The sequence below is a fragment of the Callorhinus ursinus genome, unplaced genomic scaffold (genome assembly GCF_003265705.2).
Source record: "Callorhinus ursinus isolate GAN/ISIS: 27379988/994484 unplaced genomic scaffold, GSC_fseal_2.0 scaffold54, whole genome shotgun sequence".
Classification (NCBI taxonomy): Eukaryota; Metazoa; Chordata; class Mammalia; order Carnivora; family Otariidae; genus Callorhinus; species Callorhinus ursinus.
Window position 1 is genome coordinate 974302 of NW_027397116.1, and position 12854 is coordinate 987155.

At 45.4% G+C, this 12854-nt stretch overlaps 1 protein-coding gene across 2 annotated transcripts in view; it reads left to right on the forward strand.

Annotated features, from left to right (window-relative positions):
• The window catches only part of DDR2 (discoidin domain receptor tyrosine kinase 2), a 148491-nt gene that overhangs the window by 14845 nt on the left and 120792 nt on the right, over positions 1–12854 (forward strand). For both annotated transcript variants that reach the window (XM_073884049.1, XM_073884048.1), the window contains exon 2: positions 11337–11484. In XM_073884049.1, coding sequence (XP_073740150.1) covers positions 11479–11484 — 6 coding nt within the window. In that variant the 5' untranslated portion in view covers positions 11337–11478. The remainder of the gene's footprint in view (positions 1–11336; positions 11485–12854) is intronic.

Sequence of the window (12854 nt, forward strand, 5' to 3'; positions counted from 1 at the left end):
CCTGGGATCATGACCTGAGCCGAAGGCAGACGCTTAACGACTGAGCCACCCAGGAGCCCCTCATTTAAAAAAATTATTAAAAAATTCTCATTTGAACATTTAGTGTCTTGTGAAAAGCAAATTAACTGTTCCTTATTATCATGTTTGGAGGTGAAAAAAGTTTTAAACCTTTTGTTCAGCCATTCATTACCAAAGGGACATCGAGCTAAGATATACATTCTAGACTTATGTGGGTCCCTCAAGGGAGTGTGAAAAGTTACTTTCTAATCTTTTCGCTGTGCTTTTGGTGATAAACTTTGTTTTTGCAGGATAGAAGGTGATCGATGGTCTTCCTAGTATCTCTTCACAACTTTCTGATGTTTACTTGCCTCCCTAATTTTCATGACGTAAGGTGCTAACTTCGGCCCCTCTAACCAGGTCCACAGGCACCCCACTTTCTCCAGAAAAAAGTGGGGCCTCTGCTGTACTATATGCTTAGCTATAGGAAGTTCCAGCTCTAGGATACCAGGTCTCCTGACTTTCATTTTCTAATTGATCATGTAGTTGCCAACACTTACGACAGATGCTCAAAGACACTCCGTGTCTGAAGTTATCCTGTGAATCACACGCAGACTTGTGATGACTGTGCACTTCCAGGTGATTCTGTCCCTGGGAGCTTTGGGCCTTGGGCAGATAATCTGGGAGATAACGGGAGCACTGAAATAGGCGGACGGTCTCATTTCCATGCCCAGCTTCCCAAGTAGTATGATCTTGAAAGGGATTTCAGGGTTTAAGGTCTAAGTCCTCATTTGAGTTGGTCAGGGCAAGGAAGAGTCTGGTGAAGTCCTTAGGCAGGTAAATAGAAAAAAAGAGTTTGACGCTTTACAAATGGCCCCGCATTGGTTACCTGCAGACTGTGTGTAACACACGAGTCCTGGTTTTGAGGGAGATGCTGCATGTGAACAGTCTAGATACACTCACGATATTGCTTTGCACAAAGGTGATTAAGGCACGAGCCGGGGTACCTCCCAATTTCTTTTGAGAATAAGCTGATATTAGGTTTTCCAAACAAGTATTGAAAAAGTCGTAATGAAAAAAATAGAAACTTTAATGAATGTTCTTATACTTCATGCTATATTTTAGTAGTGTTTTTTTATAACAAAGTACTTGGCGGGGCGGGAGTGGGGAAGGTGCTGTAAGACTTCAGTGCTCGGAGCCTCTAAAGGTTCTTGATCCAGTCCTTTGTAGAAGCATCAGCCATAACTGTCATCCCTGATTCGTTCCCAAATTTACTCAGCCACAGGTCCTCAGAGCCATTGGGGAAGTACTATGATGCTGTTCAAAAATACATTCAGGGGCACCTGGGTGGCTCAGTTGGTTAAGCGGCTGCCTTCGGCTCAGGTCGTGATCTTGGGGTCCTGATACCAAATCCTGCATCAGGCTCCTTGCTCAGCGGGGAGTCTGCTTCTCCCTCTCCCTCTGCCGATCCCCCTGCTTGTGCGTTCTCTCTCTCTCAAATGAATTAAATAAATAAATAAATAAATAACTTTACAAACAACAACAAAACCCCAAAATACATTCAAATCCATCCCTATGATGAGGTTATTGTAGTTCCTACTGAGTGATCGGGCAACAAGCATTAGGGAAGAACATCCACCCCACTGATCATGGGGTCTTAAAACACTTTCTTCTGAATAAATGAAGGTTAAATGACAGTGGTGACAAAGCATGGCGATGCCTAGGTCCACATCCTTTGCTTTGATCAGAGCTCAGCAATTCCCAGCCCTGCCGCTAGCCGCGACTCTTAGGACCAGGCAAGTGGCTTCAAGTGTGAGGTGATTAGTGTTCCATATTCAAAAAAGATATTCTCTTGGCCAGCCCCCGACCCCCTGGGTTAGTAGCTTTGCTGATGCTGATATAGGGTGCTTTGGGAAGTTAATGAAATGGTACAGAAGGCTGTATGGAACAGACATTCTGCAGGGGTGGCTTTGGTCATGGGTTTCTGAAGGAGTGGAGTCTCTGTTGCTTACCCTTGGTGAAAACGCAGGAGCAGGCTTTTCATGGGAGGCAGGTGCTGATGGGACAGACTCAGCTCTCTAAACATCTTCCCTTGCAATTATCCAATTTGATGTTACTCAAAACTGAACAATATATAGACGTATTTGATAGGAAATTTTTTTTCAGCTCCTCAGAGTAATTGATTACTTAGATGTTGTTAAAATATGTATAAGCATAAAACAAACATAACTTTAAACTCGATAAAATAAATTAAAAACATTATTTTACTGTGTCAAATGATGTGGTCAGTTGAAACTAGCCACTAGTGTGGAGAGTAAAGATAGAGTGGAACCGTGTGGCCTCAGGGCCTAGTCTATGTTTAATCTGGGTTGTTATTTAAATGTAATTAATATGCATGCAAAAAATGCCCATTGGTCTAAGTATGTTAAGCAAATTGTTAATAATAGCCTCAAGGGTTTGTAAGTTCAGGAAAATCAAATCTCATATTTAACCAAACTCTGCAAGTAGGAAATGGTCAAATGGCAGTTTTTATTTATTTATTTATTAGAGAGAGAGAGAGAGAGAGAGAGAGACAGAGTGCGTGCAAGGGTGGGGGGGCGGAGCAGAGAGAGAGGAACAAGCAGACTCCACGCTGAGTGCAGAGCTTGATGTGGGGCTCCATCTAACAACCCTGAGATCATGACCCGAGCCGAAATCAAGAGTTGACACTCTACTGACTGAGCCAACCAGGTGCCCCCAAATGTCAGTTTTAATGAGGTATCATTTGATAATTTGTTAAATTGTCTATTCACTTGAAAAGGTAAGATCAGCCTGATGGTGATATTGAAATTGCTACAGAAGAGTATCTCACACAATTACTAATAGAATTAGAGACAGAACAATTCTGCTTTGTGTATTTATGCCTTGGGTTTCTGCTTATAAACTGGTAGGTGTTGGTGTGTAAGAAGTCAGAGTCCACATCACGCATCTGCTCGCAGCATGAACTGACGTCTGTGGCGAGCCGATTGAACTGCCCCGTGCCATCGATGACTCAGCTCTCCCATCATGTCCTGTTTGTAGATTGGCTCTTGACTTGATCTGGCTCTCATTTGGCCTTTGTACAGTTGTGAACACGAGTGGGAAGGCAGGCACTGAAATCGCACAACTGTACTTGGTTCCCACCCATATTAAGAGTTTCAAACTATAGAATCGTAGATATAAAATTTTAAAAAATTCTAGAAAGTTTATGGGCGGCAAGAACACAATTACACTTGGGGACACTGCTTTTAAACTAAATTCAGACTCCATTGTTTCTCGGGACAGACTTTCGGCTCTCCCCACTCTCTTTTAAGCGTTTTCGTAATTAAAAATAACAATCATGGGGCGCCTGGTGGCTCAGTCGGTTAAGCGTCTGCCTTCGGCTCAGGTCATGGTCCCCGGGTCCTGGGATCGAGCCCCGCATCGGGCTCCCTGCCCGGCGGGGAGCCTGCTTCTCCCTCTCCCACTCCCCCTGCTCGTGTTCCCTCTCTCCCTGTGTCTCTCTCTGTCAAATAAATAAATAAATAAAATCTTAAAAAAAATTAAGATATTCATTAAAAAAATAAAAATAACAGTCATGATGAATTCAGAGTGATGTGTTTATTGTGTACCAAGATTTGGGTGAAGCCCTTTCTATACATCATCTCACTGAAGGCTTGTGAGAGTTGCGTGAGGTGGGTGTTTTTCTCATTTTATGTAGGCGGACACGTGGTGCGAATCACACAGTGGTTTGCATGCAGATCTCCCTTATCATCACACCCGACTTTTCCCCACTGCTTAGTTGCTTTGCGTAGGTGAACTTCCATTCCGTATCGAGAACTTCCCTTACCCTGGAAGTAGACACCACTGTTTTATAACAATCTCCTTACAAGCCTGTCTTTTTCACTGGCCAGTGGGTCTCTAACCTGAGTATACGTCAGAATCACCTGGAGGGATTTTTAAAAATGCAGATCCCAGGCTCCACTACAGGCTTAACTGAATTAAGACATTTTCTGTGCAGCGTTCGGGGACCCTGCATTTGTCTTCTAAACATCCTTCCCCAGGTGATGTTTATGGCTGGTGTTCCTCTGATGCCCTTTGAGTAAAATCGTGTCTGACTGCGGCTGCCTCTCGTGGTTGTCTTCTAACCACCTCTGCATCCCCAGGACTTGCTTGCTAAATGTTTGTTGAATAATTCAGAGAATGAATGAAGAAACAATTATCAATAGAGAATATGTTCTTGAGAAGAGCACTCTTTGGGCCAGACCTTTGGGAAAATGTAGAGATACATGTTTAAATATCATGTAATATACTCAGGCTAGACTCTACCCCGGGGCCCACACGTGGCAAGAAGCCCTTGAGAAGGTGGCAGAAAGCGCACAGCTCTGTCTTCCGGAAAAAGAACAAAACCTTGCCGGGTCCATTAGCATGGGGTAGAATCTGTCTTCCTCCCTTTTAATAAAACCAAGATCAACTGAACTAGAAAAATTTGGATGCCTGGGAGGCACAGGAAGAGGTCACTTTCCCTAGTGTTTGATAGACGAGAAGTTTTCTGCTTAATGTATAGTTCTGAGGTCAATGTGGATTAATTCCATTATTCAGCAAGAGGGTTTCTGAATGCTTACTAAGTGCCTTGAAGGTAATAAGGCATGGTCTTTTTTCTTCCTGAATTTATGACCCCTCAGAAAATTCAGGAAACAGTAAAGCCACACGAGTGCGTGCGGGGCTAGGGGCTCAGTGTCTTCCAGCGCAAGAGCTCACGGCAGTGCTGGTACAGCCGGGGCCCCTGGAGCTGGGAGTTGCATGAGACTGGCTAGAATCCGACAGGCAGAAGCAAAGAGCAGGCAGAGGGAGACTTGGCAGTCAGACCGCTTATGGCTCGTTCCGTTAACAGGATGTGCGCCTGGGGCAGTAGAAGTTTGTACCGGGGAGCACAGAGAAATACCATCGCCTAGATGTGTTTTCTTACATTAAGGGCAGCTTCGGACGTTGTGGAGTTTGGAACATTCTTTTTTTATCTTGAAGCAGGTAAAGTACTGTTTTAAGAAAAGTAATGTGACTGTAGCCTGTAAGGTATGTGGCAGGGGAGAAGGGATTGAGTCCGGAGACTCATTAGAAGGCTGCTCTCAGTTATCCAGATGTGGCTGGGTTTGGACCAGGTTGGTAGAGTGAGCAAGGAAAAGCCCAAGCAGCTGTGGGTCCCTGGACGCTGCGCAGAAAATGTCTTAATTCAGTTAAGCCTACTCAAAGGACACGAGGAGAGAGCATTGCTGGAAATGGTGCTGAAGCCCAGGGAAGCTCGCAGGCTGGCGATGTGCACCCAAAGACCCCATTTCCCCACAAGAACTCTTTGTTGGAAACCAGCGTCTTAAGCTCCTGACCAGGACCCCAAGTCAGAATTTCTCACATAGCTGTTTCACCCTTTGTTGTTGGCAGAACGGATGGCTCAGAAGATTCTGGGATGGCCTGCCATTTCTCTCTCCTTCTCTGCCTGCTGTCTCTTCCCCGCCTGGTTCCCACACTGAGGACCTCTCAGTCCTGACACTTCTGCGTGGGACCTACCGGGGGAAATCTTGCTAATTAGACAAAGGTGGTGTCTCCCAAAGTACAATCCTCGGCAACCTGTGGGTTTTTAAATAGACAACAGCAGGGGCAGGGGCAAGGGCCAGAGTTCTGTGGTCAAACAAGTTTGGGAAATATTCTTAGAGGAATGACCCACGTTTCTTCCCTGCAGGACTTGCCAAGGTCTTTAATATGGTAATAAGCATTTTGGCTGTCCAAGAGAGACGTAGCTTATAGCACTCCACAAATGTTTTGGACCATGGAGTTCTTTTTTTTAAGAAGCGTCTTAAGGGGAGAGGGCTTCACAGCATACATTTGGAGAAATTAGAGACTATAGAGAGTTTGTCTTAAGAATAAGTCTCTTGCGGGGCGCCTTGCGGGTGGCTCCGTTGGTTAAGCATCAGACTCTTGATTTTGGCTCAGGCCATGATCTCAGGGTCCTGGGTCTGGGCTCCGTGCTCAGCCCAGAGTCCGCTTAAGATTCTCTCTCTCTCTCCCTCCGCCCCTCCCCCCACTCACGTTCCCTCTCTCTCTCTCTCTCTCTCTCTCTTCCTCAAATGAACAAATAAATCTTTAAGAATAAGTCTCTTGCACTAAAGGTTGGTGGTGAAATGGAGAGAAACAGGAGACTGGAATTTTGGTCTGAGTTCTACTACTAACTGGTTATCTGGTCACTGGGCTGCCCTGGGTCTGTTTCCCCAGAGGTTACACTAATACTAGATGAAGCCTTAGGTTCTTTCAGCTCCAGAAGTCTATGATCATGTGCACATTCAGAAGAAGAACATCGTCTGTGATTTTTCTACTCTGTAATAACACTGGGGGCAGAGACAATGGTGGGGAAAGTTGAGGGCAGAGGGGCAGGGACAACAAGATGAGTAAGATGTGGTTTGAACCCTGAGCTGATGATGTGGTTGGGCACAGTTCCAGGGCTGGGCTGATGTAGCAGAGATAAAAAGAAGTTTCCAGTTTGTTCTCAGGCCTCTCTGAATCCAGCTGTGTTATCTGGTGCACGCGCAAGGCCGAGTTAGTGCGATTTCCCAGTGGTCACTTAACCATCCGGCTACAGATTTGCAGATGCGAGCCCTTAGATAAATCAGTTAGCCATCTGGGCCTGGGATTTCTTCATCTGCGAAGTAAGAGAGTCGGGTTAGATCAGAGGCTTCTGATGTTTTCTGAGGAGAAACTATTTTTGAGTTGTTCTGGTTCTTACCTGGAGATGTTCGTCATCTTCCACCCACTCAAGGCAGATGGGCCCCAAGGTTTTGTCTTCATTTTTCTTCTCTTATTGTCAGATCATCTTATCTGCCTCAGACTTCACTTACTGCTTTTATGTGTTTGATGTTCAAATATGTATCTCTAAAACTGAACCCTCTCTTGAATGTCAGACCCTAATTTCTACCTCTGTGCTCCACGTGTTTACCTGTTTCCATCTTAATAAAACCAATTCTTTTTTTTTTAAGAGGGGGGAGGGGTGTAGAGAGAAAGAGACAGAATCCCAAGCAGACCCCATGCCCAGCACGGAGCCCGACGTGGGGCTCGATCCCACAACCTTGAGATCATGACCTGGGCCGAAATCAAGAGTTGGACGCTGAACAGACTGAACCACCCATGCGCCCCTTAAGGAACCCAATTCTTTATGTTCAAAACCAAACTCACCCATCTTCCCTTGCGTACCAGTTCCTCTTCTGGTTTTCCCAGGTTTTGTTAATAATGACATGCTCCTGGTCACATGCAGGTTGGAAACCCACACTTCTTTGATTCCTTCTTTCTTCCCTGCTATAGCGAGTCACTGGTCAACCCTCAATTCTCTCTGCATTACCATTTCTTTCTTTTCCCTTCCTGATGTGATTGTTCTAGGTCAGGATCTGGTCGGCCCCTCTGCCCCTTGTCTCTCCTCTAAAGCATCCCCCGTGCCAGATTGAGCCCGTAGCCTCTCTGAACCTGCCATCTCTCTCATCCCTCTCTTCCAAGGCTGACAAAATCTTATTTATATTCCAAGAGGCAGCTAAGTGACGCCTCTTCACTCCTTCAGGCCTTCCCTGAACACCCCACTGGCCACATTTCTCCTTCTTTTAGCACCTTATTCTTGCCTATCTTATTACCCCCCAACCCATGTACATATATGGTTACAGCCCTTATATCTTATGATATAAATTATACACCTTCTTGGAGGCCAAGGGACACGTTTTCTTAACCTGTAGCACTTGCAGCACCTGATATGCACTAGGAGCTAGAAATGCCATTGGATAAGTTAATAGTACATTATTTACCCATTATTCAAAATAATTGTCTGTAAATCGAAACAACACATTCATCCTAATAACTGATCTAACCAAACACTAATAAGACAAAATAAATAATCTGTAAATCCCGAAGTAATGAAATCTCGGCCTCGGTGTCCCACCATTCTCTCTTTTGTATCTAGTTTAGGGATGATTTTCTGAAGAATTTTGATTTTGATTTCAGGTACAGTATTGGGCTGATAAAGTCATTAACTTACAGTTAAAGATAACTTGTCTCTCTTGTGAGACCATCCCTAGGAAGCTGCTGGCTTTGCTACTTCATTCGTACATCAAACCCCAGGGCTGGCTTCCTTTCTAGCTGGAGGATCACGTGACGATGGGTTTCAGCGCTGGGGCTTCGGGAGAGGGCAGACCTGGCTTTGGGTTCTGACTCGGCCTTTGTTCTCTGTGCTACCTTGCCAGTCTCCCTCAGGTCTCCCAGACTGCAGTTTCCTCATCTGTAAATGGAGGTCGTGATACATCTGTCCGACAATTATTGCAGGTGCTCGTTCTACTCCCGGGAATTGTTCAGGAGTAAATCTCTTGTTTCCCATCCTCACCCGAAGGGCTCGTCCAAACCTGGTGGGTTTTCTCTCAGTTCTGTGGCTCTAAAAATGCAAACCACACTGTCCCATGTGACTTCAGAGGCAGACTGGAAAGTTGAGACAGAAATGCAGGGGATGTCGGTGCCTGTTTTCCTTGCCGGGGGGAGGAGGAAATCAGATCCGTGTCTCTGATTTAGAATCAGATGATGACAAACAGCTCATGAGATCCTTTTTGTTGGAAAAAAAAATTCTCTACCGGGCGCCTGGGTGGCTCAGATGGTTAAGCGTCTGCCTTCGGCTCAGGTCATGACCCCAGGGTCCTGGGATCGAGTCCCGCATCGGGCTCCCTGCTCCTTGGGAGCCTGCTTCTCCCTCTGCCTCTCTCTCTCTCTCTCTCTCTGTCTCTCATGAATAAATAAATAAAATCTTTTAAAAAAAATTCTCTACCATCCTCTCTTGCCCCAGTTTCTGAGACCTCCAGGCTTCCTAAAAGGCCACACCACTGGGGTTTCCAGTGAAGAGCCAGCCCAGTCCAGGACATAAGATCAGTCTCCTGTCTTATTTCTGTTCATAGAACAATAAAGGAAGGAGGCTACCGATTGCCAAGCATTGAACACCTACTATGTGGTAGGCACATCTTATAGATAATTACGTTTACTCTTTTTTTAAAAAGATTTTATTTATTTGAGAGAGAGTGGGCACCTGAGTGAACGGAGGGGGGAGAAGGAGAGGGAATCTCAAGCAGACTTGGCCCTCGGCGCTGAGCTGAGGGGGGCATGGTGGGGGAGGGACACAGGAAATGACTCAATCTCATGACCCTGAGATCATGACCTGCGCCGAAATCAAGAGTCAGACGCTTAACTGACTGAACCACCCAGCCACCCCTAGATAATTACAATTAATCTTTTTTTTTAAGATTTTATTTATTTATCTGACAGAGAGAGACACAGCGAGAGAGGGAGCACAAGCAGGGGGAGTGGGAGAGGGAGAGGCAGGCTTCCCGCTGAGCAGGGAGCCCAATGCGAGGCTCGATCCCAAGGACCCTGGGATCATGACCTGAACCAAAGGCAGACGCTTAACGACTGAGCCACCCAGGCGCCCCTACAATTATTCTTAACTTCATGAGATAGGTATCATTACTTCCATTTTACAAGTAAGTGGAAGTGAAGATTATATAGCTAGTAAATCTCAGAGAGAGGCAGTGAACCCTCATTGGTCTGCATCAACTTTAGCATCTGAAGCCTGCAGTGTAATTGGACCAAATTACCCCTATGAGGGGAGGGTTTCCTGCAGGTGAGGGGTATTCTATGTTTCTATGACAGGGAAGTTGTGACCTAAGAGGGTTAATCTCTGTTAACTTAGTACCACATGGAAATAGTTTTTAGAAATACTGTCTGGGGACACTTGGACCCTGATCCTGCCTTCTTGCCTCATGATTATGTGACATATGTGACACCAATGACAGTGAGTGTGTTTCCAGACAGGTCCATGTTTGTAAACATTCCTGTAGAAATAGGTACAGAGATTGTTAACACAAGTCTTTCTGGCACAGTGAGGTAAGCCCCAAGTATAATACTGGGTGAGCCCCAGTAGTATGGCAAAAAATTGGATACTTTCTCAAATTTTGAATACTTGGGCTGCATGCCTTCTTAGGGAACCAGAAGCCAGAGGAAAGCTGTAATGATATATGTGACATCTGTTCTTGCTCCGTGTGGCCCCTTTATTCCCATTAAGCCCTGTGCCCTTCACTGAAGAAAGTGGCAAGTTACAGTAGCTGTTGAGCAACCCACCTGAATACCGTGGCACTGTGCAGAGCTGGGTGTTATTGTATCCATTTAGTGGAGGACTTGAGACCCGCAGAAAGGATGTAACGATATATACTAAAATGCAATGCCTCCCAACACATGTCACAGAAAACCCGAGGTGAAATGTATAGAGTGCTCATACTTGAGTGTTAAAAATTAATAAAAACTCTACATTCATATATCTTCATTCATGTGTAGATAGTTCTAGAAGACTGTTCAGGCAACTGATAACTCGTGGCATCGAAGAAAGGCAGTGATAGTCTGAGGGAGAAGTGAGACCTACTTTGATTGCACGGAATGGTGGGCCCAGGGCCAGGGCAACCCTGGGAGCACGGGAGACCCTCTCAGGGGACCTACAAGAAGAAGGCTATTTTCACAACAATCCCAAAATGTTTCCCTTTTTTTTTTTTTTTTTTACTCTCAATCTCCCACAATTACATGGTGGAGTTTTCGAGAGGTTAAACTGATACGTGATATTGCAACACATTGAATTCAGAAGCAGATATGAGAATCTGTGTTCAATTAAGTCAGATACCAGAGGGATTCTTTAAAATGTAAAATAATGCCACTCTTCTCGGGCGCCTGGGTGGCTCAGTTGGTTAAGCGACTGCCTTCGGCTCAGGTCATGATCCTGGAGTCCGGGATCGAGTCCCACATCGGGCTCCCTCCTCGGCGGGGAGTCTGTTTCTCCCTCTGACCCTCTTCCCTCTCGTGCTCTCTATCTCTCATTCTCTCTCTCTCTCAAATAAATAAATAAAATCTTTAAAAAAAATAAAATAATGCCACTCTTCTCATTAAGTGTTTTTTGAAAATAGCTATTTTTATAAAAAATATTATTTATGTTAACACATAATCATCATAATAATTTAAAAATAATGTTTAAGAAATTAAAAATGAAAATAAAATTGAATAATAATTATCTTAAATAAACAATACATCTAAAATTTTGTTTTAGTTTCTAAGTTGATAAATATCAGTAGGTGTAAGCACCCTCAGAAACAAAATGTCTTTGAGATCCCTTTGGTGCCTAGGGTACTTGGGGGGGTTTGTGTTTGATAGGCACCCCGATGTCAAGCAGGAAAGGAAATGTGAATGAAGCAAACATTTGTAACGTGATACTGCTTTTCCTTTTTTCATCTTCCATAAAGGGGTATCTACAAGTGGTCTGGAGTTCCATGCTGTAGAAAGTTCCAAGGCTTGTGGCTTGAAGCAAAGACGTTGTGACAGTTGAAGAGACGCCAAGGCCAGCTGTTGTGGAGGATTCTGTTCCTCGGAGAATGTTCTGCACCCATGGATGTAAGTAGGGCCAGTTGCTGAGCCGGAGGGTGATGGCAGGAGAGGTGCCCTGAAGCCCCTCACTTAGCTGGCTGGTGTCACAAGGTCCATCGAGCATGTGGGTTCTGTGCCGAGAGCTGGTATCAGAGGAGATCATGTATTTGATTGTATGGGAAAGCCAATGTTGAATGACAGCTCACACTTGACTGATCCAGATATGGCTACCCCCCAGGTTAGAGGGCAATCCTGGGGTGTCCTGGCTCAGGGCGTCCTCCCTGACTCTGAGTGGCCCAGGGTATCACGGCCTTCCCTGTCCCTACAGGACCCACTGGAATCTTGGGTTTCCCATATTGATTTGGATCTCTCCTAATTTCATTTTTTTTTTTATAAGTTGCCTTCTTCCAGCAATAATTTGAGGTGGCTTAGAGAAAAAATAATAATTCACAGATCTACTAACATCAGGGTCACTGAAGCAGAGTCCTGTAGTAAGGTTTGGAGGAGTCACACGTACAAGAGAACCTAGGCGAGGGTACTTACGGCAGATAAAGGCCATGCTTAGCCCTGGGCCTCAGGGCAGCAAGAGGAGGGTGGTGCATCTCAGAGCTTCCGTGAGGAAGCTAGGAAGCGTTCGCCCATGTCGAGGTGGTCTGCTCTGAGTGAATTTTGCTCTCGAGGGGACTTCTCAGTTCATCCCTTAGCAGACTCGGATCCCGCTAATGAGTCTAGAACTGTAGTCATTCCACGAGTCTGCCTGGATCTCGCACAAGGCAGAAACCACATCTCCTTCATGCCCATAGCCCCGGCACCCAGCTCAGGGTCTGCTGCACACGAGAGGCTCGGGGGAACCCGCTGACTTCACTTCTACCTACATCCCTTACGGCTTCCAATGAATGGGTGGCTGAGCGAATAACATGGACCCGTGAGTCCTTGCGAGTGAAGGGTGAGGGCAGGAGGGAAGAGCAGTATTTCCTGTCATCCTGCAGGAGATTTCTTCTCACTGTCAGGATGCTCATTGAATTATACACTCCTTCCGTTTATTATCCAAGGAATAAACCTCCTCCCCATTTCTCCTTCACCTCCTTGTGGCGATAAACCATCCTGGGTCCCTTTCTTCCCACAGCTTGCCTTGACACGAATTTATTTCCCTCCTTCCCTTCCTTCCAATAGACTTCCGAGAGACTCTTGATCCTGGAGAGCTCAGAGGTCTTTAACTGGACCCTTCAGGGTGTGCCGTTCAGAATGAATAATTCATAGCTACCTTTAGCTACTAACCAGAAGCTATTGCAGATTTTCTCTATTACACGAGATTCCTCAAATGTGATTTTTCGGTGGCTCCTACTGCTTTGCTTTTCAGAAACTGTCCCTGTGGACTTTTCTTCCCCTGCCACCCA